Below are 27243 nucleotides of genomic sequence, written 5' to 3'. Positions count from 1 at the left end.
AGATGTATCTACGTGTGTTCCAGGATGCACTTTCAAAACAGCTGACAACTATATGGAAAAAAAATTACAGCCACCATTGAAATAATCTATAAAACAGACATTATTCGGGGAGTCAGGGTCCAATTTCAATTACAGATAGTCCTTGAGTTACAATTTATTTAATGACCATTCAAAGAATATTATAAAAGACAAAGGAAACTCTTGAATGGAGGTTGGCTGTTTGGATTAACTCACCCTCAGGTGTATCACTTTTAATTTTTGCTGAATTACATGTAGCTCTCTTTTGGCAAATTGGATCAAGGATTCTGTCCGAAAAGTGCTTTTTCAAAAGGCAACTGGACTTTCCTTGTTTTTCCTTGAAGACATTTCACTTCTCACCCAAGAAGCATCTCCAGTTCTTCCTTCAGAGCTGAAGAAGCTTCTTGGACGAGAAGCGAAACACCTTCAAGGAAAAACAAAGAAAGTCCAGTTGCCTTTTGAAAAAGCACCTTAAAAAAGCACCATGACCTGGATATACTTAGAATCTCCATAAATAGTGAGGACTCTGGTACAAAGGTTAGTACTCAAAATATCCTCATTCCCATTTCAAATAATGCAGCCATGTTTGATCAGCCATTTCAACCTCTCTCCATACAAAATGTGTCTTGTGGAAAAGCTTCGTTCACAGGGCTATAAATTATCCTGGATGTGGAAATCGAATGCACACACACTTAAGAATCTTCCTTTAATATTTGGATGCCGCTAACCTGAAGGTGTAGACTTTTAACCGCTCTCCAATCCTGGTATTTCTTCCACTATTCCACTTTTTCCTCTCCTGCTCCTTTCCTGATCCATGTATCAGTCTCTACTCAATAACCAAGATCCATCCTGCTGATTTATGAAAGCAGGATCCATTGGATAATATTGATCACAAATGACACATGGGCACAATGTTGACCTCGGTGAACTTGGGGGAAAGTTAGTTGTGGGTTGATCTGCAGATGACCTCTTAATTAGCACAGTGATTAAATTATGGGCCTTGCTTGCAATGAGTCCAGGAACAAAGGCTTCATTCTTCTCTGGGTTTAAGCTCTGTTTATTTGTCTGCCCAAAGAGTGCTTGGTGACACTTTTAATTAAGGAGAAAGAATGCCGAGTGATAGACTCCTTTCTGTCTCAACTTTGTCAGAGGCAATAATGCCCTTTTAACTAAACTGGGATGATGACCTACTAAGAATGTCCTACTTTATCCCTTCCTCGCCTTAAAGGAAATGTTGTTGCTCTGTTAACTAGCCAAGCAGATACTCACAGAACAAACTTTCATGCCAATTGGGAAGAGTTATCCATAGAGAATGCACTGAGACTGGTTGAATAAGAGATCCAGTCCAGAAAGTGTAAGGTTGTGAGACTGTCATGCCACGATTCCCAATCTACTTGAGAGCAACTTTACTCACCACCATTTGTCTTTAGACCCTTTCTAGAGTCTAGACCTTTATTGGAGCAGGTTGATGACTTTGGAGCTGTCCATGGTATCCAAGTCAGTCTTATGTCTTTTTTTTTTTAACTCTGGCCTCAACGTTATAAGGTTTAGAAGGATGTAAAACTCCAAAAAGAGCACCAAACTATTGAAATCAATTAAGTGGAATCCAGATTTGTGATGGGCGGCTAACCATGGGTTGCTCCAGTCCTTGGATAAATTCTGGAAGTCTCTATCATGGCTAGGGAGGAAAAAAGAAGAATGGACAGATGGATGGACAGATAGAAAGGCAGACAGATAGATGGATGGACAGTGGGACAGCCAGAGAGACAAACAGAGGAACTTAACTTAGCAGAATGTGTGAACCCAGCCACAATAAGAAAGCCTGTTTTCTGACGCAAGTTCAATATACAAGCTGGATTTACCTGACACAATAACTATGAGTGTACAATAAATATGATAGAGCCATGTGAACAGATAGTAGGAAAATATATCAATAGGGAAATTTCCCAAAACTGGATTTTAAAATATTATATAAGAAACAAACTAAGAGAATTCAATCAGTATTGACACAGTAATGAATCTCAATGAGTACTGTTTGTCTCCCTTCCTCCCTCCTCACTTTCTCTCTCACACATACACACATTCTCTCTTCCTGTCTCTTAAATTTCATATTTTTCTTTGACAGCATTCGATGGTTGGATTTTTAATTCGAGAGTTTTAAAAAATACTTCCTGTGATATCTTTGTACAAGGCAATAGTAAGCAAATGTGCAGGTTGAACTAGAAAAGGACTTTCTTGAAGAAGCATGACACACAACACACTTAATTTAAAGATGGGGGAAAATAAGTATTCCTCCCCCCCCAAAAAAAGTCTGAAGACCTGATGGAAGGATGTTAACTCCCACACATCCTGTACATATTTGGGATATGAAAAAGAAGAAAAAAGAAAGAAAGAGGTTGATTCAATAACCACATTGTTAGTTTCCATTATACAGAGAACAACACAGATCTACAATAGAAGCCAAAGTCTCTCCAAAATCCAAAATACATCGGCAGAAGTTTACCAGAGAGTCATAGTTCAATTAATGTAGTTTGATGACAAACTTAGTGCATGAGAGATGCTCATATAACATAGCAAAAATGTCCCAATGTATGTTTTCTGATCGGCCTTGTGATAGTAAAAGTTGTGTTTCATAAGATTATCTCTTCCCTTCCTCTGACATGAGAAGCTGTAACAGTCATTCATGCTCTGAAGAGCACCGAGAAAGAGAAAAACAAAGAGAGGATTCACATTGGAGATAATGGGTGTCTTCCCTGGAATCCTGATGATTCCATAACTTCTTGAGAACTTCAAGTAACCTGGTGGTTTTCAATAACCTGAAAGAGAGAATTTCAGAATCTCATTAGCCAAAGTAAAAGCCTGGTAAAGTGTCTCTGATAAAGTATCCCCCATCTGGATCATTTAGTAAAGAAACTATCAGGACCAATCTACTGGTAGACAACAGACGGTCTTCTTAAATGTATTGATAGGAAGGCAGACAGAGCTGAATTTGGATTTTGAACAAATGTGATGTTCAAATACCAGGTTGTTACTGGTATGACTTCCACTACATTAATTTTTGCATGACAATTACAGACAATGCCAGTTGATTGAAATTTGGCTTCATTTTGTTTTTTCGTGTTAAAATACAAGGAACAATGTGAAGCATTCTGTTAGATTATCCGAAATGTCTCTTCTTAAATTTCAGTTGCTTCTCTGGTCATTTATGAATTAAGCAAAACCACTACAGAAGAATAGACTAAACAAAAAAAAAATGTAGACTTTGCCTGGGTACTGGATTAGACTGTTATAAATGTTCCTATCGCTTGCTAATGTCCATTTTTAGACCCTTGAATGTTCTTTTAAAGAAAAAACACTTTGTTGAAAGAAATAACAGATTGAATCCCGTCATTTGCTTTTTGATTCCTGTACTCTTTTCTTGGTTAAGTTGACTTGGTTTCTCTTTCCTGTTTTTTTCATGATTTCATGAAATCTTCCCCAAACCCTCAATTTTAGGATGAGAATGAGCCCACTAATAGCATTTTCTGACCAAAATAAAGACAGAGGGAAAGCACAAATTACAAACATATTTCCCTTTATTAAAATAGCAACTCATAACAAAACAGCTCCACAGCATATGGGATGCTGGATGCTCCAGACTTGGATGAAGAATTCGTTCAGACTCCAAATGTTGCTGCCAACACAGACAGTGATCAAGGATGTTGGGAACTGGTTCAACCTCTGGTACTTCACAAGTCATTTCTCCATACAACACAACAGCATAATGACTCACTTTTTTCACCTCTTCAGCACTGGCCTGAAAGCTGTTCGGAGTTTCTCTTTATGTTGGCTGAGACAAACATCAGTCAAGTCTAGAGAACTTTGAGCAGCCCGTATGCTTCTCCGAAATCCTGTCATAAGAGAGAAACGAAAACTTCTTTCACCTTTGGATGAAAATGGCTCACACAAAAAAATCCTAGGCTATGCTCAAAGCCGCTTTGGCTTACAGAGCCCATCCTTGAACAGAAGAACCTCGAATTCACACAAATATGTAGTAATTAGATTAATTAGAGACGCGGTGGCTCAGCGGCTAAGACGCTGAGCTTGTCGATCAGAAAGGTCGGCAATTTGAGGGTTCGAATCCCTAGAGCTGCGTCATGGAGTGAGCTCCCGTTCCTTGTCCCAGCTTCTGCCAACCTAGCAGAAGCTAGGTTGAAAGCATGTTAAAAAAAAACGAAACTAGAAAAATAGGGACCCCTTTGGTGGGAAGGGAACAGTGTTCCATGAGCCTTTAGCATTTAGTCCTACCAGTCACATGGAACCTTCCCACCAAAGGGGTCCCTATTTTTTTACTTGCAGATAATTCCAAGCAGAGGGAAGCTTTGAGACAAGGCAAAGAAGATTGGTCAGTTTCTATCCATTTCTCTATAAGGCAATTTTCTGCTAGCAGTGAAGGTCTGATGAGACCTTTGGAACCAACTCATCTCAGTTTTGTCTGAGTGAATATTTCCCTTGTTGCATTCTACTATTAAAACCAGCCATAATGAAACATAAGTAATTATTTTTATGAACTTCCTCTTGGATAGCCCAAAGGTGTTCTTTCAAGAGGCAGCTGGGCTTTCTGGTTTTTCTTTAAAGCTTCTCATCTGAGAAGCTTCTTCAGCTCTTAAAGTTGAAGGAGCTTGTTGGATGAGAAGCGAAATGTCTTTAAAAAAACCAAGAAAGTCCAGTTGCCTCTTGAAAAAGCACCTTTAGGACAACCATGACCTGAATGATGGAGCATCACCATAGACATTTGTTCTTGGATATACTTCCTACTGCATCTCTAAACAATTTCCTCAAGAAGATCGCATCTGTATATTGACTTGGTCATTCCATCACTCTAGAAACAGAGACCAAGTCTTTGGCCAAGACTCTCAACGAAGATCCACCATCGTATACCAGTATGATTGACTTCCCAGCCAAACAAGGTGATTCAGGATGGAATGCAAAAAATAAATAAATAAACAGTGCATTTTTAAAAACGTACTTCAAAAATGGTGTCATGGTAGGAACAACTCAATGGAAGAATAAAAATAACAACAGAGATATCAGTACAATGTTGAATTAATTCCAATAAATTATACCCTATTACTCCAAGGTTTCTTTTAAAGTCTTAAAAGACTTTAAAAAAACCAAATACTTATTTGTTTTTGGTTTCATTGCCTTTTAGATAAATATACAAAAGATTTCTGAATAAGTATTTAAGCATTTTTTGCTACTTTTTTTTTTTTTTCTGGGCAAGATACAATAATATTACTGTTAATATTACAACAACAGCAAGTTGTTATCTTTTTTTAAAAAAATAAATAAAAGGCACATCAGTTGCTTGCCCGATTTAAGAGGTGACATAATTGATTTGCTAATTATAAGCTGAAGCTTGTTCTTCCCACATCTGTCAACAGATTTAGTCAGATTTAACTTCGTGCAAGCCATCACATTACTCATGTACATTAGCCAATTTCACTGGAATTGTGGGTAAAGATAACACATTTCTGGATTAGACCCTAAGTGGGAGGTTTCTTCTCACCCATGATATTCCTCTATGCCAGGAATCTTCAAACTTGACAGCTTTGTGGACTTCAACTCCCAGAATTCTTCCTCCAGTCATATTAGATTAGGAATTCTGGGAGTTGAAGTCCACAAGTCTTGAACTTGCCAAGTTTGAAGACCTTTGCTCTATGCAATTCCAAAGTTCACCTACAAAGCTTAAATCCTTGAGCCCCACTTTCCAACTAAGCAGGATGGCCTATTTCCTTCATGCTGCCAAAATTGAGAAGAGAATGCTAAACCCATAACTACTTCAGAGAATAGCTACATATGTGCTCCTGAGTTTAAGCATCTGTATTTAAAGACAGTCTGAAAATAAAACAAGATGTAAAGGCCAACCTTCTGTTCCTGTTGCGTGCTGACATGTCTCCCCTAGCACAGGGTATGAAGCATAATTTAGTGCAATGGACTGTAGGTTAAAGGTTGAACTCTTAAAGATCTTAGCTGGAGGTGGCAGCTCTTCCAAGGCCTTGTCATGAATGGGTTGTGTTCTCACAAGTTTGCTCAGTGGCCTCGCTTCGCTGCAATGTCCATCAGTCCCTGAGCACCTTCCCCTGAGCACCAAACAATCGGGACTCTCTGTCCTTTGAGTAGGATAGCTGGTGGACCCCACAACCATGTTGGCTCCTGCTGTATGAGCTAGGGACCAGATGCGTGGCTTTTCTATAGTTTCATAGAGTTGGCCTTGAGTTGCAAGACTTCCTGCTACGTTATTCTCCTTGTGGCCAAGAAAGTCCCCTATAATTGGTGAATGTTGCTTGGCGCATGAAAAAGCATGAAAATGACTAGATGAGCTCCCAGTACAGCTGTTCTTCTCAGACTCAGTCAATGCCCTGCCAATTAGGGGACCATCCTGATGCAGGTGCTTCAGCTCATCTCCAACCTTCATGTCTAGTTCCTCCTCATCCAAGTCTTCCAGATCACTCAGCTGCAGCTCCTTCTCTTCTTTGCAGATTTTGGGGTCTATGGTTCGAAATAAAAGGAATAAAGAACAGAAAAGAGTCATCTTAAAGAGTTCATTAAGAGCAAGCCAAGTTGGTTTTATGTAGAGATGTCAGTAATTTGTTTTATTGGGAACTACCTCAAAATAATCTAAATGAAGTTGACATATTATCCTAAGTACTAATGTAGCTCAGGTACAACATCCCACCAAGAGGACAGGATAGGTTTTTACCCATAGAGGTGGGAAACTGAGTCACAATACTTAAAAACAAAGGCTTACAATCATATGAAGGTGACCGCAATTCAGGGTTGAAGGTAGATACCAGAGTGAAGGGCAAGCAGAGAAATAAGAGATTTTCTTTAAAAATAACCCAGGATGGGAGTTCTAAGTCAAGGCTGGGAACATGTGCCTTCCAGATGTTGGACAGCAAAGTCCATCATCCTTAAGGGGCTGTTCTGGCAAGGCCTGATGGGAGTTGAAATACACACAATTTAGGATATTCCACATTGCTTAACTATGAATTAACATAAGGACATCTGAATGTGGGAAAAGTCACAACTTCAGAGCTCTTGGAAAATTGTTGACCGCAGCCATTCTTCTCTAGAACTTACAAAGCCATCTCCTTGGCTAGTGTAGAGTATAAAGGGCTGTACCTAAAGGACTTTAGGATGAGGCATCTCTTATATTATGTAATGAAAGATTATCTCCCATTTCTAAAAACGATACTGCCTTTCCATTCTTACCATGGTCTTCATTATCACTGCCACAGTCTTCCCCGTTCCTTTTACTTCCCTCCCTCTGCTCATCTCCTGTTTTAGTTTTAGGAGACCAGGTCATCTTATTCTCCTTCTTGAGTCGCCGCCGGGCATTGGCGAACCAGGTGGAGACCTGGGTGAGGGTCATTTTAGTGATGATGGCCAGCATGATCTTCTCACCCTTAGTTGGGTAAGGATTTTTTCGATGTTCATATAACCATGCCTTGAGGGTGCTGGTCGTTTCTCGGGTGGCATTCTTGCGTCTGGATGAGTTGCTAAAGTCCACTGTTCCATACCTATCAGGTAGAAGAAAATGAGCTGAGATGACTTCTTCCAAGGCCAAAGCCACAAAGCTTCACAGACTATCCATAGAAACAAGGAAACTGTCAGGGGTGGGTTTCTACCTCTGCAGAACTGGTAGAGCAGCAGACATAGAACTGGTTCTATGACTGCTGATGTTTTTGCCCCCAGCCCAGGCTCTTACCTGATCTTTATTTCCTGATTTTTCAACTTTAGCCGCCAAACAAGGCACAGCTGTAGTTTAAAAAGCAGGAGAAGAGGGCTGTTTCAAAGGCTGCTACTCTGCACCCAGCGTGCTGATGACGATTTACAGGCTCGTGGCTCCCAGTGTGCAGGGAAGCTCATAAATCCTGAACCGGTAGTTAACCCTGTCGTATCCCACTCCTGGAAACTGACCCAAGTAATACAAGTCCTACAAAAGAAAGGGGTTTGCTTTCTGTTTATGTATTAGTTTCCTAACATCCTAATCAAGGAACGATCAAGAACGCTCCCACCAATATTGACAGGGCAAGCCACAAGTGTAAAACAGAGAGCAAACTCTACCACTGATGATGTTACGTCATTGGGTAATGAAACATCTGTAAGAAAACAACCAAGTTCAGAGAGTATCAAGGACCCCTTACTTTTCCTCCTCCCCCCCCTCCTCCTCCTCTTCAAACCTTTTAGCATTGATGATGTTACCTAGTTGGGTAAACATCTGCAAGAAAACAGATAGTAGTCCTCCTCCTCCTCCTTCCTCTCCCTCTCCCTCTCCCTCTCCCTCTCCTTCTCCTTCTCCTTCTCCTTCTCCTTCTTCTTCTTCTTCTCCTTCTCCTTCTTCTTCTTCTCCCTCTTCCTCCTCCTTCTCCTCCCTGCAAACCTCCCTCCCTTCTAACCCTGATGATGTTACCTAGCTGGGTAGTGAAACGTCTGCAAGAAAGCAACCAAGCTCAGAGAGCACCAAGGACCCAAAGCACAGACTTGTGAAGTAGGACCTGAACAGTGATATTGTGCAGGCTCGAAGTGCAGAACCACTTACCTGTCATACTGCCCAAAGGAATGGTCATAAGAATAGTAGGCTGCTGCTGTTGGTTGAGCAATGCCTGCATGTAAAGCTGGTGAGCTGTCCTTCAAGTCATACTGAGAATTCTAGAAGGAGGGAAAACTAGGTCAAAGGCTAAAAGTGGGCATCCACCTCTTTTGTACTCCTGTCCACAAATTTCCACTTTAAAAAGCAGGTTCATATGTTGCACTGAGCTAGTTTGTGGGTTGTTTCATTTTTGGCTCCATGCCTAGCATGGAGGCAACAGTCATGGATTCTCAATTATTTAGGGTCCTGCAAATCTATTAAAACTTATTCAACTCATATTAAGCAAACCACGACTGAAGGTCATGGTAAAGTGAATCATGGTTTAACATAACATAGATCATAATTGGACAGGGAGTTGGACTGGAAGACCTTCAATGTCCCTTCTGTGAATCTGTCAAGTATTACATGAGGACATGATGTCATAAGTCTTCTCTCTATATCCCAGAATCTGGAGCTGCCATGTCTAATCACTTACTATAAAGGGTTGGTATCCCACTGAATTTAATGGGTCTTGAAAGGTTGCTTAGAATTGGGCCTTTGGAATAGGCAGGTGACTCAGGGCAGAGAGAGAGGGAGAGAGAGGGAGAGGGAGAGAGAGATGTTCTAGTTTTTTTTTTCCTTCTCCTCCTTCTCCTTCCCCACTTCCTTTCTATTAGTTTGCAATGGGACATTATTCTCTTTTTGTTATTTTTATTTGAACTCTCTGGAACTGATTTTAAAAAGACATGGAGGAGGAGGAGGGGAAGGGGAAGAAGAGGAAGAAGAAGAAGAAGAAGAAGAAGAGGAAGAAGAAGAAGAGGAGGAGGAGGAGGAGGAGGAGGAGGAGGAGGAGGAGGAGGAGGAGGAGGAGGGGGGGAGGGGAAGGGGAAGAAGAGGAAGAAGAGGAAGAGGAGGAGGAGGAGGAGGAGGAGGAGGAGAAGAAGAAGAAGAAGAAGAAGAAGAAGAAGAAGAAGAAGAAGAAGAAGAAGAAGAAGAAGAAGAAGAAGAAGAAGAAGAAGAAGAAGAAGAAGAAGAAGTAGTAGTAGTAGTAGTAGTAGTAGTAGTTGTTGTTGTTGTATAGGCCCTGCCTCCAAGCCACTTACAATCCACAGTTATTAATAAAACTAGCAGGTCACCTTAACTTCCCTAGATATCTGCAATATCACCTTCCATTCTTTGGGGTCTCTTTTTTTTTCTCCTCCAGGACTCAATAGATTTCCCTGAAGATAAATGTGGGGTGAGACTGAAGCACCCTCGGGGTAAATAGATCTGATCCCTGTTTATTTGCCAGAAGGTCCCCCCCTCCCCCCACGAAGGCAAATCCACCCTGAACCTCCAGGTCCCAAACTGGGCTGGGAGAAAGTTGAACGTGACTTCCGAATCAAGGGCTATCAAAGGGGCAGCCAGGACTCTGTAGGCGATCCTCCGGATTTCAGTGAAACCTCTTCTCTTAAGATCCGCCCTCCAAATTCTCGATTCCCCATAAATAATACCTGGCCTCTGAGCTGAGTCGTTTCACGAGAGAAGGCAGCCCCGAATCTCCCGAGACATCAATGCGGTGGAAACTAAAACACGGCTTGTTTTTAAGCAAACACCCATTTGGGAATCTTCCAAGTGGGAATCTAACTTTTCTAACCTCTTGGATTGAAGGGATCTCACACGACTGGACGCCTCCCCGGTCAACAGGGACTAGCGCCTTTCTTCTTCTCGCTAGCGACTCTTTGGCAGCGGGAAGGTCACTCACCAGCGCGGTGTAGAAGCCGGAGGGGTCGGCGTTGTAAGGCAGGTAGTTGGCGTAGCCCGCGTTGGCCCCAGCGGCTGCGTAGGGCGAGCCGTAGATCCCCAGCGCCGCGTTGAGCTCCGTTCTGGATCCGGCCAGCAGCCGATTCTCGTAAGAAGAGCAACCGAGGGTCGCCGCCGTCTGGGAAGAGCCCGAGGAAACGTCGGAGGCGGTTCGGGAACCCGAGGTACAGCAAGTGGCGTTGGACGTGGCCGAGACGAAAATCTGCATGAGAAAGAGAGGAAGGAAAAAGAAGAAAAAGAAAAAGAATGGGGGGCGAGAGGGAGAGGGAGAGAGAGAGAAAGGAAAAGAGGGAAAGAAGGAAAGATCGACAAGAAAGAAGGGAGGGAGGGAGAGAACACAAGAGAGAAGTAAGGAGAGAGAAAGCAAGAGAGAAAGAAGGAAGGAAAGGAAGGAAGGAGAGAAGGGCGGGAGGGAGGAGAGGAGAGAGAGAAAGAGAGAAAGAAGGAAGGAAGGAAGGAAGGAGAGAAGGAAGGAGGAGGGGAGGGAGGGAAAGAGAGAGAAAGGAAAAGAGAGAAAGAAGGAAGGGAAGGAAAGGGGGAAGGAAGGAAGGAGACAAGGAAGGGCGAGGGAGGGGGAGAAAGGAAAAGGAAAAGAGGGAAAGAAGGAAAGATTGACAAGAAAGAAGGGAGGGAGGGAGAGAAGGGAGGAAGGAAGGAGAGAGAGAACACAAGAGAGAAGTAAGGAGAGAGAAAGCAAGAGAAAAAGAAGGAAGGGAAGGAAGGAGAGAAGGGAGGGAGGGAGGAGAAGAGAGAGAGAAAGAGAGAAAGAAGGAAGGGAAGGAAGAAAGGGGGAGGGGGAGGGACGGAAAGAGAGAGAAAGGAAAAGAGGGAAAAAAGGAAAGATAGATAAGAAAGAAGGGAGAGAGGGGGGGAAAGGAGGAAGGAATGGGAGCGAGAGAAAGAACAAGAGAGAAGGAAGGAAAGGAAGGAAGGGAGGGAGGAAGGGGGAGAGAGAGAGAGAGAGAGAGAGAAAGAAAGAAAGAAAGAAAGAAAGAAAGAAAGAAAGAAAGAAAGAAAGAAAGAAGGAAGGAAGGAAGGAAAGAAAGAAAGAAAGAATTAAGTTTGGGATTAATTACAAAGACTTCGATGCTGGGACCCCTGATATCACCCTCACCCCCGACACAGGAAAACAAATCAAAACAAAACGTCCTTCCAAATCAACGCAGAGCGATCCAGTTGGCCCCGAGAGCCTGCGAAGGGCGTGGGAACAAAAACAGCAAAAGAAGGAGGGAGAGAGGGGGAAAAAAAAACACCCGGGTAAACCCGAAGTCGACCCACCAACCCCTCATTCCAAGAATTCCTACTCGCTGCCCTGAATTACTCAGCGCTCCCAGCGCCCGGGCGGACTTGCCGCCTTCGCCCAGCTGAAGGGAGACACTTCGAAGACGCCACCCCTCCCCCTCCCTCCCTCCCTCCCACCCATTCCGCGAATTATCATGCCAAACTCGGGGAGAGGGAGGGGGGGGGGAAACCGGTAGGTTTACTCCGCGGAGGAACTTCTGGGAACCAGGCAGAGTAAGGCTGGGTGGAAGAGAGAGGAAGGTTGCTTCAAATGGCAGAAGGGTGTAGAAAGGGATTAGAAAGGAAGAAAAAAGGGGGAAAGACCAGCATCAACCAAGAAGAAAAGAAAAAGAAAAGAAAGAAAAGAAAAAAGGGGGGAAATTGCTGTAGACTCAGCTGTGCAAATTTGCCTATTTGCGTTATTATATTTTTGGGGAATCTCGCTCTCCTAAGAAATCCACCAGGCTCTCAGATTCTGGCCAGTTATCCAGGAATAGAGTCCTGTCCCCCCCCCCCCCGGAGTCCTGGGAAATGTCCTGTTAATCTAGATTGGCGAGAGACCTCCGCTGATCCCCGAAGGACTCCGGTTTCAGATCCGGAGTGACTCCGGGGCGAGCCGGAAAACTCGTTCCTAAAGTCACGCAACCCGCTCTCATCTTTCCGGCCAAATTTCTCAGTTCGCCCCCTTCGCGAAAGGTTTTTCCTGATTTCTAAATTCGTCCCTCCGACGCCCTGCATAAAATCGCCAAACTTCCCCTTTCCCAACCAACTGAAGGGGAGAAAGTGACCGATCCTTGATCTCTTTGGGCACTGTCCGGTTTCGCTCTCCGGCTGATAAGGGGGTTTAAAGGGGGCGACAGCCCGTCCTTTCCCTGAGCCCCGTTTCCCAAATGGGGCAGCTCGGCTTTTCCTTCATCGGGACAGGGAATCACCGAGATGGGGAAGGGTGGGGAAGCGGCGGGGGGGGAGAGAGGGCTGTGGATCCCAGTCCTATTGAAAGCAACGGAACCGGAGCAGGAGAAATGAACAAAAAGGGGGGAGGGGGAAGGGAGTCTCATGTCCCAAAGCCTTCGGGGATAAAGAGACATTGGGGTCCGGGGCGCACTTCCTCCACCCCCGTCCCCCAGTTCGGTCTCTGATCCATGGTCCGGAAATGAAGGATTAAGTTATGGGGAAGGAAGGAAGGAAGGATGAAGTTTGAAGGAAGGAAGGAAGGAAGGAAGGAAGGAAGGAAGGAAGGAAGGAAGGAAGGAAGGAAGGAAGGAAGGAAGGAAGTGGGAGGGAAGGAAGGAAGAATTGAGTTATGGGGAAGGAAGGAAGAAAGAAAGGGGGGGAGAAGGAAGGATTAAGTTATGAGGGAGGGAGAGAGGGAGGGAGGAAGGAAGGAAGGGGGAGGGAAGGAAGGATTAAGTTATGGGGAAGGAAGGAAGGAAGGAAGGAAGGAAGGAAGGAAGGAAGAGGGAGGGAAGGAAGGAAGGAAGGATTAAGTTATGAGGGAGGGTGGGAGGAAGGAAGGAAGGGGGAGGGAAGGAAGAAGTAAGTTATGAGGAAGGAAGGAAGGAAGGAAGGAAGGAAGGGGGAGGGAAGGAAAGATTAAGTTATAAGGAAGGAAGGAAGGAAGGAAGGAAGGAAGGAAGGAAGGAAGGAAGGAAGAGAGTTATCAGGAGACTGGAGCCTCTTCCTTGCAGTCTCTCGGAGTAGCTAACCGAAAAAAGCAAAATATGGACCTTAAAAAGAAAAAAGACCCTTCCCCTTCAAAAGGTAAACGCTGGGTTCTAGAACCTGTAGCCCAAGAGGGGGACGGTTCCCCCCACATCCCCCCTCCCTCCCTCTTTCCCTCCCCGCCAAAGCGCCGGACTCACCTGAGAAGAAGCGCTGTAGGAATAACCAAACTGGGGGAAAGACATCGCGGCTGGCCGAGTTGGAGGCGCGTGTGCGCGCGCGGGTGACCAAATCCTGGCGTTTGGACCCGGAGTGAGACGGAGGAGCGGGAGGAGGAGGAGGAGGAGGAGGGTTGCCCACCTCCACACTCCCGGATTTCTCCCCTTTCCTTCCCCTTCCCCAAATCCTCCGGTCCTCCCTTTTCTCCTCCTGCCCCACCTTTCCACCCACCCACCCCCCACCCTCGTTCCATCCACTGCGCCTCTTAATGGGGAGGGGGGAGAGAGAGAGAGAGAGAGAGATTTACGCTCCTTCGCTACACTTCGCTGCTCCGGATTATTGCAGGCTTCCCCCTCCCCCACCCGCGCGTCGGTGGCATCTGCGGGAAGGGGGGGAGGGGGCTTCCCAGCCGGCCCCCGAGGTGTTCCCCCGGCCCCCCCCCTCTGCCCCCCCCTCCTCGCTACGTCTATGCAGAAATAGAGGTGGGGGAGGCAGGAAGGAGAGGTTGAGGGGTGGGAAGAGAGAAGGGGAAAGGGGATAAAATAAAGCAAGCGGCGGCTACACACACACACGCACACACACACACACGGCGCGGGGCAAAAGAGTTTGAGGAGGGTGAGAGGGAGGCGATGCAGGGGGTTTGCTGGGAAGCGAACTGGGGGGGGGGGGGGGGGGGGGGGGGGGGCAACCCGTCCGTTGGCCCGGCGCAGGAGGAGAAAAGCGCAACCCGTTTGGCTGGACGAGACGGAGCTGGGGGAGCCGCGTGACGTCAGGAGAAAATCCCCAATCTTATTTTTATTTTGCCCCGGAATATTTCAAGTTTAAGGACTGAAGGAGAAAGGAAAGAGGGAGGGAGGAGGGAGGGAGGGAGGAGAGGGGCAGAGAGCTAAGCTGGCTCCCACGCGGATGGGCTCTCGTTTGCTTTGCCGCCGGGGCTGCGTGGGTGGGTGGGTGGATGAAGCTCCCCCTCCTTTCTCCCTCCCTCCTTCCTTCCCTCCAAGAAACCCTCGTGGGAACGGAGTTGGTTTGTACCTGAACAGAATCCAGATTTATGCGTCTCCAACCGAGGGTAGCCGGGCAATGTTAAGCAGCAATTCAGCAGTTAGAGGCAAGCGGGGTATTTGGAACTTTTTGGTTTTCTACCTTTCTTCCTCCCGTCTTCTTTCCTTCCTTCTCCCCTTTCTTATTCTATTCCTCCCTCCTTATCTTCCTCCTTTCCTTTCTTCCTCCCGCCTTCCCTTCTTTCCTTCCTGCCTCCTTCCTTCTTTCCTTCCCGTCACCTTCTTCTTCCCTCCCTTCATCCCTCTCTCCATTCCTCCTCCCTTCCTCCCTTCCACTCACCCTATCTTTCTTCCTTCCTTGCTCCCTCCATTCCGCCTCCCTTCTTCCCTCCCCTTCCTTCCTTCCCTCCTCCCTTCCACCCACCCTAACTCCCTCCCTCCCTCCATCCCTCCCTCTCTCTCCCTCTCCCTCTCCCTTCCTTTCTTCCTTCTACAGAAGCAGTGGCTCAAATCTGACCCGAAGAACCAGCAAGTGGTAAAAAAAGAAAAAAAGAAAGAAAAATAAGCTAGTGAAGCAAAATGAATAAATCACAATTGGCTGCGTTCCCCCGACTCGCTGGACCAGGTTTACCAGCCACAATTGCGAGGGTCTCCGCAACAAGCTTAAACAGCCCCCAAAGACCTCGGTGGAATTCAAGAGGATGCAGGCGGCTCTTCCCAGTTTTCCACGGGAAGAGCCGCGCGTGTCCCCTTCGGCTCTTTTCAGGAGCTTTGGATCTCTTCTAGATCCTGGGGAGAGTTTTACCCTACAGCCCTACCCCCAACCCTCTAGAGACACAAGATCCCAATCCACGGAGCGCCTCGACCATCAGCCGTGTTTCTGCTCTATTGCCAGCATGCCTGGCTGGGGAATTCTGGGAGTTGAAGTCCCACAGGTCTTAAAAGTTGTCAAGGTTGGATACTCCCGATCTAAAGGGACTCCGAAAGTGGAATGACACCTGTATCATCTTGATGTTTTCTTCCTGCATCTCAAAGGTAGATCCAGACAATGGAGATCACCCCAAAAGTTTGGGGTGACAGGCACCTTTGGGTATTCAAAAGTGCTACCAAGGACGGTGGCAGAAGGGACATTGCTGACTTTGCGGCCCAGGACACCTGGATTTTAAGTCCCACGTTTTCGTGTTCTCCTTCAGGGCTGGCATAGGATTGAACTGCGAACCACACACGCTCCGATCAACTCAGAGTGTGTTGGGTTACGAAACCCTTTATATGACCAACTGAGAATAGTAGGGTCTTGAAGATGCCATCCAAGCTTAATCCCAACTAATATGCTTCTACCTTGCCTGGACTCTATCTGGAGATCAAACAATGATTGCTTTGCAATCAATATTATTGAGAAATATTATGAGTGCTTGGTGTTACTGATCAGATTTACAAAATTGAAACTGATCGGAACTGGTCTTTTATGGGATCGCCCAAGATTTACGGCTGGCCACAGTTGGTGTAAGCTCATGGAGGTGGGGATCTATTAAATCTATCTTACACATCACACAGGTTTGGTTACGGATTACAGAGACACGTGTATGCCTTATCTCTACACGCAAGGGTGATATCTTGGTGGTTTGTGGTTCTTGGTTAGAACTCAAGTCAACTGCAAAATATCCAGTCTCAAGAGTTAAATCCTCGTCTTTGAAATCTGCCCACTGCTTGTGGGCGCCCCCTCCTCGTTTTCATTCTTCACCTTCAACACGATCGATTCGATGGCAGAAATCCGAAATTGGTCCGGATCTGATCTGAGAAGGTTCCGAACTGTCCCCGAAGGCAGAGGAGGGGGAGGTTTCCTTCTGGGCCGGCCCAGGCCTGGAGGGGTGACTCGGCCTCCAAGGGACAGAGCCCCTTCGAATTTGGCCTGGGTACGATCGGCGGGGGATCGAAGCGCTGCAGCGGGAATCCGAAGTTGAGATACCCAGAGCAGGGGTCTCCAACCTTGGCAGCTTTAAGCCTGGAGGACTTCAACTCCCAGAATTCCCCAGCCAGCTGGCTGGCTGGGGAATTCTGGGAGTTGAAGTCCTCCAGGCTTAAAGCTGCCTAGGTTGGAGACCCCTGGCCCAGAGGGCGGATGATCAGTTGAACTTCTCCCGCGGAAAGACGCTCGGGAAAATGCCAAGCCAACTTCCCGAGCCATTCCGAGGGGCCATCGTTTCCTGACTCCGAGAGCTATTAAAAGAAACCGAAGTGACTCCGGAGCAGTGGGTCGGTGTGTGCGCCTATAAAGCCAACCCAAAAGGCCTTAATTCTGCCGATTTCCCCCCTGAAACGCTGCAGGGCTGAACGCGGGATAAAAAAAAAAAACCAGGCGCGCCGTCCGTCCCCACGACCAATCCTTCCCACGCGTCTTTCTTCAGCTTTCTGACTCTTTTCCAATTCGGGTTGGGCGTCCCGGGTGTGGAGTGGGGGAAGAGTCTCGGTCATCCGAGTGTCTTCTCTCCCCCCACCCCCGCCAGGGCTGTGAACTGGGCTCTTGAAACCGGGCTGTGCCCCCCACCATCCCACCCCCGTGCCCCCCAGAATCTCCCAAGGAGGGTTTACACGGCAGACTTTGAGTCGGAGATCGTTCTCTTCTATTCCACCGCTCTTTCGGCAGCAACGGCGGCTTGGATCGCCTAAATAAGCAAGCAGGAAAGCAAATAAATACATTGGATCTCATTCCTGTAGCTTGGGGGGGAGAGAGAGAGAGAGAGAGAGAGATGGAAAGAGTGAAAAGAAAGAGAAAAGGGAGAAAAAGAGAGAGGAGAAAAAGAGAGAGAAAAAGAAAGAGAAGGAAGAGAGAAGGAAAAGGAAGGAAGGAAGGAAGGAAGGGAAGGAAGGAAGGAAGAAGAAGAAAGAAAGAAAGAAAGAAAGAAAGAAAGAAGAAAGAAAGAAAGCTTTCAAACTCCATCTAGTGTTGCATTTGCAAGATGGATGGTCAGATAAATCAAGGAAGGAAAGGAAAGGAAAGGAAAGGAAAGGAAAGGATCAGATGTAGTTCTCCGCATCCTCTAGGGGTGGCGCTAGAAAGCTGCGCATAGAGAGGAAAACCTGATCAAAGACCCAGAGTGCAAATGGGAGATTCTCCCTTCTCCCCTCACCTTCTCCCAGCAAAGAGGATTAAACAACCTGTCAACCTGTTACAGTAGGGAATGTGGTACCATCTGCCTTGTCAGGTTAAAATTTCTCCCTCACTAAAATTTCATTGCAAACTTTTATAACCCGCTTCCTCTCCTTGTTCTAGTGGGTTCATGGAATCTCCCTGGAGCGCTTCCTTGATTCTCCCCTTGTGCTTCTCTATCGAAAGAGATTAGGCCGCAGAACAGTCATCCTTTCTAAAGGCAAACCTAATTTTTGAGCTTTTCTATTTTTAAGCACCCCCCAGGTGTGGTCAACCCCAATTCGCTTTGTTCTGCTTGGAAGCAATGTGCGGAAAAGCATTCATTGCATCTGGAGGGCTCCGTCCAGAGAAGGCTGCCTCATTCCAACAGCAACCATAATACTGATAAAAGGAAGTGTTAGTTTTTAGGGCAACTAATGGGTTTAGAGAGAGATTTGTTGTTGTTAGTTGTGAAGTTGTGTCCGACCCATTACAACCCCATGGACCACGTTCCTCAGGCCTTCCTGTCCTCTACCATCTTCTGGAGTCCATTTAAGCTCACGCCGACTGCTTCAGTGACTCCATCCAGCCATCTCATTCTCTGTCATCCCCTTCTTCTTCTTTTGCCCTTAATTATTCTAATGAGAGAGATTACTGGACTACAACTCCCAGATGGCCTCTGGCAGAAAGGTTAGTAGTGAAAAATGCTGGGAGTTATTGCTCGGGCACCTATAGGTGGATAGATATACCTTAACTTTGGTCTAGATAAGGGGTCTCCAACCTTGGCTAATTTAAGCCTGGAGGACTCCCAGAATTCCTCAGCTGGTCGGGGAATTCTGGGAATTGAAGTCCTCCAGGCTTAAAGTAGCCAAGGTTGGAGACCCCTGGTCTAGGGCAACTTTATGACCTGTAGACTTCAACTCCCAGAATTCCATGCTAGCTATCTTCTGTTGGCCAGCTTTAGCCCCAGTTCCATCTCTTGCTCATTGTATCAGTCAGAGGACATCTAAACTCCTTAAGAACAAAGGATGAGTTTGATAGCATCTTTTCCAACCAGTTACAGATTTCGGGAATGGTGCCACAGACAGACTTCTGACCCAAAGGTGCTTTTTCAAGTGGACTTTCTGGTTTTTCTTTGAAGAAGTTTCTCTTCTCAAGAAGCTTCTTCAGTGCTGAGAGTCTTCAAAGTAAAACCAGAAAGTCCAGTTGCCTCTTGAAAAAGCACCTTTGGGACAACCATGATCTGGGATGACTGAGAGTCTCCATTAGACATTTACACACTTCTGAATTTTGGCTACCCTAGCTCTCCTTCAATGTCTAAACTTCCAATTAATTCATCTCCACAACAGGTAAGGTATACAAACTCTCGTTAAGAAGATCCTTTGGTGAGATTGTGGCCACTTATTCAACTGCATAAATTCCTAAATAAATTGCATCAATTATAAGGGACTAAAATGACTTGTTTCTTTTAATTATTTGGCTCTACGTACATGTTCAGAATTTGAGAATGGATTTCCTGTATGTTGTGCCTTGTATGTTTGTGTTGCGATGCACACACCGTGGGAGAAAACAGATATATTGATGCCTAAAGTATGTATCTATGTATTTACATTGTTTGCTATTCTCTTCTAACATAAAATATAGGAGTTGCATTTTTGACAGGTTCTGCATGTGAGATCTTTATTTTGATGTCTTTTTTTGGTAAATTCAATATATCTTTATCTTCCTGGCTCTGATTTTTACAAGCTAATCAGTATCCTGAAACTGTGTTCTACAGTTGTGGGTGAAGGGGGGAAAAAAATCAATTTTTGTGATTTCGATAATGTAAATCACTACGTTCATTCATTAAAAAGTAAAGGAAAAAAGGATTAATTGCCTGTAAGATATCTGGCAGCTGAGAGTAATTTTGTCAGGCATTGCAATTAAATTATTTTACTACCCTTTGGCAATTTTTATCTTTGCTGTAATCTATGTGTATGTGGATGACACATAACACACACTTACAGGTAAATGAGTTTGGTACTATTTGATCACTTTAAATTATCCATTGCATTTTTTGCAGCGGGTTCCTAAATCTGTCACAACTTTTAACTCTCCTCACCAACTAACTACCTGATATATTTCTGAGAGGTTTCAAAAATCATGTTTTCTTTTTTGTAGCTTAGTTGTTCTCGTGCTGGTGAAACATAATTTTTCTTCTGCAGGCTGAGAAAATGATTGGTTAAATATTATGAAATCTTGTAAATCATGGCATGAACCCATCATTAAGCCATTTTTGTATTCCAGTCTTGCTTTCCTGGGGAAGGGGGAAGTTATTTTGGGATGTTTTTAAACCATATGAACTGAGGGTGGAATCACTGTTGATTTGAACAGGATAATTTAACACTGAATTGTAAAGATGACTAAGGTTTGATATGCATATGTCAAAAAGCAAAGACTCTTTATTTTTCAATAAATCTGGGTCAACCAGCATGAGTTTTAAGTCTAAGTTCCTTAACAGTAGGGTGAATAAAACAATAGGTGAACTATAGGTAGTAATAATAATGTGACAATATTATTAATAATTGGAATTATACTATTGGCAAATTTTGTGGGAGATTGGGTATTATATTTATAATATTATTCAGTGCCTGGGCTTCCCATTTGAGCCTATATTGCTGGATGAAGGAAGAGAAGATGCTTCTGGTCGATGCATGAATAAACAAGTATATTTGGACAGACTTAATACATAATTTATACTGATCAGTCACATTCAATCTAGTTGAATGAAACTCAAATGAACGTTATTTTTTTTGACAAACTGGAGTACAGGCAGGCTTAGTTGTGGAACAGCTGTGATTGTTGCTGACTTATTTTAAGAGCAATCACTCAATGGAGTTATAATGATCTGTTTGTTTGTTATATTGGTAACTCTGCACAGTCTCTCAAAAGCCAGCCTGCCTTTGTTACCTGTAGTAGAAAGGCACAGAAGGTCTGAGAGATAAAGACATAGATAGAGGGATAAAGAAATGGGAAAACAGGGATGGATGGATGAAGAGGAATAGATCGATAGATGAATGGATGAGGATGGATGGAAGGAGAGGGATAGATGGATGATAGATGGATAGATGGATGGGTGGAGAGGTGGATGGGATGGATGGAGAGGGATGGATGGATAGATGGATGGATAGAGAGATGGATGGACGGATGGATGAAAGATCCATCAGACAAAATGGTGTTCACAATAGCTTTAATACTATTTTAGAAGTGAGAAGACCAGTCGTATGGAACCCCATGAAATTTAGTAGTAAATTCTAATGCAGATCTTGAAGATGATGGTGATTGGATGATGATCATGATGAAGGGAGTGTCTCTAAATCCCTTCTTTTGACCTCAAGGATTCTATTCTAAGCTTGATTATCAGTGTTTCTTTCCATAAATATCCTTTATTGTTATTGTTGTTTCCTCCCTTTTTTTCAGCCAACATATATGTTACATGGACGTTCCTGGGGTACTGTTATAACCTTCTATTCTTGGGATTCTGAGACCAATTCTGTTGCCACATCCAAGCAGCTCTAATCTACGGTAAAATTTGACAAATCCATAGAGTGAAGGGTGGAGATGGGTAAGAAGATCTCATATGTATATATATCATTTTTAATGGAAGAGAAAAACCTCATAAGAATGTAGCCATTAGAGGAGACCCTCTTCCATACCTGTGTCTCCTTGCAATTACAATTAAAAGCACCCAGACAATAAATCAAGTGACAATTGTCTTTAAAGGCTTTTAACTTTTCCACAAAGTTCAACCTGGCGATGCCCAAAAAAATGTGCCAAGTCACATTCACAGTATATTTTTATAGACTCATAAATAAATGCAACAATTTATCCGAGCAGTATTTCTTTCATATTTGATGACAATGTATTATGACATTCCCTTACTTGGTTCTTAAAAAAAAATAAATCAAAACCCTAATGTACTTAAAATCTGATTTCAAACTCGGGGTTTTATGGGGAAAATTATTCTATTGATCATCCATTCAGAAACACCTTAAGGGTGATTCATATTGAGCTGTTTAACAAAAGAAAGATAGTGAAGAAAGAGTGCCAGAGTGCACTGAAGAAGATTTGCTTCTGAATATTCAAAGGAAGGTGTAAGAAAATGCAATTTTGCACCTTGGTTTTATATTTATGACTTCAGGTGTTTTCCTCCATTCTCTTCTGTTTCAACATAGAGGAGAAACTATCTCTTTATTGAGAGATTAACTAAAAGTCTTGTACCGTTAGAAAGACTAAATGTAATTCTAGCAGTGTGCTTTCAGTGTTCTGATCTAGACTTCACAAAATCACGAAGCAGATTCCTTGTTCCGACAAAGCCCTTTTTTGTTAGGCTAATGTCAATTCCTATCATTCACATCCAGCAAAGTCCTGGCAAACAGCCTTTCAAGAGTGATTTACAACCACAGACCTTATCAGGCTTGGAGAGCTGCCAGGCCGATAGCTTCCAAGCACAATGCTGTACGACTTCAGCAACAGAGTGGTCAATGTCTGGAATACTCTGCCTGACTCTGTGGTTTCTTCCCCAAACCCCCAAAACTTTAACCTTAGATTGTCTACTATTGGCCTCACCTCTTTCCTAAGAGGTCTGTAGGGGGCGTGCATAAATGTGCCTACCATCCCTGTCCTATTGTTTCTTTCTTTTTTTCTTATATGTATCCATGTATTCATAACTATGTTTTTACTTATACCTATTATCTTGTAAACAATTGAAAATAAATAAATAAAATAAAAATAAATAAAACAAGGAAATGCTTGGCAAGGAGTCTCTGAGAGTCACGAACAAATCTTCCCACTAATTAAACGAACTAATTGTCTCCTGCAAACACCATTCCCTTTCCACTCTTTATTCCCTATCCACCTGTGCCTTTACTTCCAAGTTGATCCTTGTTCCTTAACTGTTCCCTTCTCCCGGAATCTCTGCAAATGCGCACATTGGGAACAGGCTCCAAATGTTCTTCTGACTGATCTCTGACTCTGAAGGCAGCTGACAACTGTCGGACAGCCCTGGCCTCATCTCTTCCTTCAATGCAGAGCACTCATCAGAACTTTCCCCAGACTCCAGGACTGACCCATGTTCTTCCCCAACCTCTTCACTGTCCGAGTCTACCACCAGCTCAACTGACTTCTGGAGGCCACAACATTCAGTGGCAGACAATTCTTGAGATGAGACAACTTCAGGGGTAGATAGTCGTGGAGAAAAATCCATCTATGTGGTCGCTAAGAGTTGACACTGGCTTGACGGTGCACAATCAATATATTGATTCAGCACTAAACATCTTATTGTTTGCGAAGTTGTTATCTTGTGTTACGGCTTCATGCTAATGGAAAAGTCCATTCTGGATAAATCATTGCAGAAGTGCAACTTTATTTTGAGTCAGGGAAGTTCATTGCAGACAAAGGGTCTCTTCTGCATTCTCCATCTGAAGGTTCCTTGACTTGAGAAGAGAAAACGAAGGTTTCACACACTTGTTGAGAGCAGAAAAGTGTGACAATTTGTTTAAGCTTTTGTGTCAACATTGGATCTTCTTGGCTAAATGGGACCTAGATGCAGTCTCCTACTCTGTGAAGCTCTTCTAGGCCCAATCCTCCTAACTCCATTACTTTATGGTCAGTCAAGGAATTCTGGCTGGCAAAGGAAAAGGGTCTTCTTTGCCATGGTGCCCTGGAATATTGTGACTCCCATAGTGAGAAGGACATTTGCACTTTGATCTTCCAGAAGAGCTTGAAGCCTGGATCATGAAGAGGCATCCGAGGAACCATCTCACCTCAGTGGGACTCCACCAATGCTGGGAGTATGGGCATGCTGCAGACCCTGTCAGTCATGGACTTCTCGTTGCTGTTGTGTCCACTCTCTGGAACATTGTGACTCACAAAGTGAGATCCATATCCACATTTCAATATTACCCAATACAACAAAATAGGAAGGGAGGGGAGAAGTGAGGAAAGGAGAGGAAAGAAGGAAAGGAGAAGAAGAGAGGAAAGAAGGAGAGGAGAAGAAAGAAGGAGAGGAGAGGAGAGGAAAAAAGAGGAAAGGAGAGCAAAGAAGGAAAGGAGAAGGACAGGAGAGCTAAGAGATTAAACAATCCAGAAGACCCTCTTAAGTTTTGCAAGCAAGAGTTGCAAACAAAGTGATACCAATCGCCACTCCAATGGAAATTATGTCACATTTCATCAAGGTAACTTGACTGTGCTTCGTGCAGGTCTATAAAATTATTAATATCATCTCCTGCTGAAATATGTGACGGGAGGATGAAGGGCTTTGCTGAGCAGACACAGATCGCAGTTCCTTCTCCACTGAAGGAGCAGCTTTTCCTCATATATCTCAGATAAAGACCCTGCGTGCATTTCTTGGCCCCGTTCCAGACAGTTTAATGGGTTTCTCCCAAGTACAAAAATCGCCATTCACTTCTGCTGAAAATTCACTGTTGAACGGCGGACTCTCTCCGAAGAGACCAAAGGCATCAATCTGCATTTAAGTCATCCACCATTCATAATATTCATTTATTTAGTATTAGTATTTAGGAATTCCTAAATTTAGGAATTAAAAATGGTTCTGTATCAAAATAGGTTCCCCTAGAAATTTCTACAGAGACATTTTTAAAGCGCCGTCTCTGGAATCACAACATGCACTTAATCATCCTGATTGCTCTTCTCTGCATTCTTTCTAGAGTCTCAACATCTTTTTATAGTGTGGTGACCAAAACTGGATGCAGTACTCTAGATATGGTCTCACTAAAGCTTTATAGAGATGCAGAAGGAACCCAATTTACTTGGTTGATAGGATAGAATAGAATGGAATGGAATGGAATGGAATGGAATGGAATGGAATGGAATAGAATAGAATAGAATAGAATAGAATAGAATAGAATAGAATAGAATAGAATAGAATAGAATAGAATAGAATAGAATAGAATACTTTATTGGCCAAGTGTGATTGGACACACAAGGAATTTGTCCTGGTGCAAATGCTCTCAGTGTACATAAAAGAAAAGATACATTCATTAAGAATCAAGAATCATAATGTACAACACTTAATGATAGTCATAGGGTACAATCAACAATCAAATCATACTAGGAAACAGTCAAGTGGGAGGGGATGGGTGATAGGGAGTGATGAGAAGATTAACAGAAATAGTAGTGTACACATTGTAAATAGTTGAATAGTGTTGAGGGAATTGTTTGTTTAGCAGAGTGATGGCTTTCGGGGGGAAAAAACTGTCCTTGTGTCTAGTTGTTCTGGTGCGCAGTGCTCGATCGCATCGTTTTGAGGGAAGGAGTTGAAACAGTTTATGTCCGGGATGTGTGGGGTCTGTAAATATTTTCACAGCCCTCTTTTTGACTCATCCAGTATACAGGTCCTCCATGGAAGGAAGGTTGGTAGTAATTGTTTTTTCTACAGTCCTAATTATCCTCTGAAGTCTGTGTCTGTCCTGTATCCAGCGGACCTGGGTAATGAAACATCTGCAAGAAAAACAACCAAACCAAGGGTCTCACCTTTCAACCCTGCGCTACAAACATTCTCTTTTATTGAAGGTGATTTATCCCTTATGGAGGAGTTGCTAGAGAAAACAAGCCACAGGTACGTCGTTTGCATGGAGAACTTTCTTTTCAACATGGGGATCTTTTAAAAGTCACTTCTATGATGCATACAGTGTCTTTGATATTGCCCTAATTGGGTTTCATTGTGCATATTACAAAGGAAGTTAATGTCACATTTCATTATCCTGTTTACTGATCCATTTGCTTAAGAGCGGCCATTACTGCACCATGGAGGCACGACACCTTCCCTTTTCATATTATGAATGCAAAGAAGGCAAGGGTCTCTTTTGGGAAAAAATAAAAGCAGTTGTGAACTCAGATGACTTAAGATTGAACTGAGCAGATATGAAGATGCAATGATCAGAGCTGGGCTAGAAGGAAGTGGTTTTCTGTTGTCAAGATGGATGAGCGTGGAAATGTTTTGCAACAGGGGTGAGCATCTGCTTTGATGCTTGGAGATCATGCCTAACATTTTTGGGAGAAGACAGAAGTAATCATGGATAGGCAAATGAGGCAAAGTAGAAGGGGCAAATTGATATACACAATATATATATATAGAGAGAGAGAAGCCTGTAGAAGCCCGATGATGGCAGATGAGATTCTGCTGAAACGTTGCTACAACTTTAAAAGCACAACTACAATGATGTGGGAAAATACCTGAACAAAGCTGAATGCCATACATGTAAGTACCCGCTATAAAACTTAAAATATATATATATATATATATATACACATACATATACATACACACACAGACATATATATATATATATATATATATATATATATATAATAATACATACATACATACATACATACATACACATACATATATGGTAAAGGTGGGAATTGTCTTCTTTTTCTTCTTTTTTTCCCAAGAAAGAAAAGATAGATCAGTCTTGTTGTCAGATTTAGTGCAGTTTCTGCCTCTAAAATGATGGAATACTTGCTGGTGGTTATTGATAGTCATCAATGGTGTGTGTAGAATTACCTTCAAAAGTAAATATAGATAGTATGTTCAACGCATGAGACCACCTTCTTCTTCCTCCTCCTCCACTCCCCCTCCCCTCTTCTTCTTCTTCTTCTTCTTCTTCTTCTTCTTCTTCTTCTTCTTCTTCTTCTTCTTCTTCTTCTTCTTCTTCTTCTTCTTCTTCTTCTTCTTCTTCTTCTTCTTCTTCTTCTTCTTCTTCTTCTCCTTCTCCTCCTCCTCCTCCTCCTTGTTCTTCTTGTTTTTTTCTTCTCCTCCTCCTCCTCCTCCATCATCATCATCATCATCATCATCATCATCATCAAAGAAAAAGAAGGTGAGGAACACAATCCAGATGACTTATTCAACCTCTTTCTGGCTTCACATTTCCAATACCAAGTAAAAAGGCCCCATATCTCATCAAGATTCTTTCCTCTTGACAATCTCATTTTCTATATTTTTTTGGAAAGTTGTTACATGGAAGTACCTACAGTTGTATGAAGTCCTGGCCCGCAATATAAAGTGGAACAATCTGAAAAGAGGTTGAGCATCTCACCTGTTGTTTTATTGGCAATGGACCAGTAGAAAGCTGAGTTACAGAAGTTCGTTTCTATGGGTCAGTCTACCTGACTCTAGCTGGAGGATCAGAGGATCAGCACTTAATTTTCATTCCTTGAAAACACACACACGCACACACACACACCCCTTTTCCCCACAACATGGATATAAAAGAATGCGAAAGGTTAAACCAATATGGAGCTCTGCACTGCTGAAAGGGCATTTGCATCACAGCTGCTGTGAATGCAATTCGCTTGTTTAATGAATTTTTTATGCTTCTTTAATGAATTTCGCAAAGGTTTGGTATTTCCCCCTACCCCCCCTTTCATAAAATGGATAAGGACTTTCCAGGGTCTCTTTTTTATATAAAATAATAATAATAAAAAAAAATGAAACCGAAGTTATGAAATGATCA

At 43.7% G+C, this 27243-nt stretch overlaps 1 protein-coding gene across 1 annotated transcript; it reads right to left on the bottom strand.

Moving 5' to 3' along the window:
- Positions 1-700: 700 nt before the first annotated feature.
- Positions 701-13732, bottom strand: IRX6 (iroquois homeobox 6). Its single transcript, XM_087940700.1, has 7 exons — positions 13579-13732; positions 10377-10637; positions 8603-8712; positions 7273-7580; positions 5926-6549; positions 3791-3908; positions 701-2834 (listed from the first exon to the last, which is right to left on the bottom strand). The coding sequence occupies exons 1-6, from the start codon at positions 13621-13623 to the stop codon at positions 3796-3798; spliced, it is 1461 nt and encodes a 486-aa protein (XP_087796826.1). The 5' UTR covers positions 13624-13732; the 3' UTR covers positions 701-2834; positions 3791-3795.
- Between the last annotated feature and the right edge of the window lie 13511 nt (positions 13733-27243).

This window comes from Pseudonaja textilis, chromosome 11 (genome assembly GCF_049901715.1).
Source record: "Pseudonaja textilis isolate UNSWEBS1 chromosome 11, rPseTex1.2, whole genome shotgun sequence".
Taxonomy (NCBI): domain Eukaryota; kingdom Metazoa; phylum Chordata; class Lepidosauria; order Squamata; family Elapidae; genus Pseudonaja; species Pseudonaja textilis.
This window is presented reverse-complemented; position numbering and strand designations above follow the sequence as displayed.

Bases quoted from the DNA above. Each gene is read 5' to 3' on its own strand.
- IRX6 (XM_087940700.1), bottom strand. From the start codon at position 13,623: ATGTCTTTCCCCCAGTTTGGTTATTCCTACAGCGCTTCTTCTCAG. The intron at 10,638-13,578 runs GTGAGTCCGGCG...TTTCTCATGCAG, and splicing joins CCTACAGCGCTTCTTCTCAG to ATTTTCGTCTCGGCCACGTC. The intron at 6,550-7,272 runs GTAAGAATGGAA...TTCGAACCATAG, and splicing joins CAGTGATAATGAAGACCATG to ACCCCAAAATCTGCAAAGAA.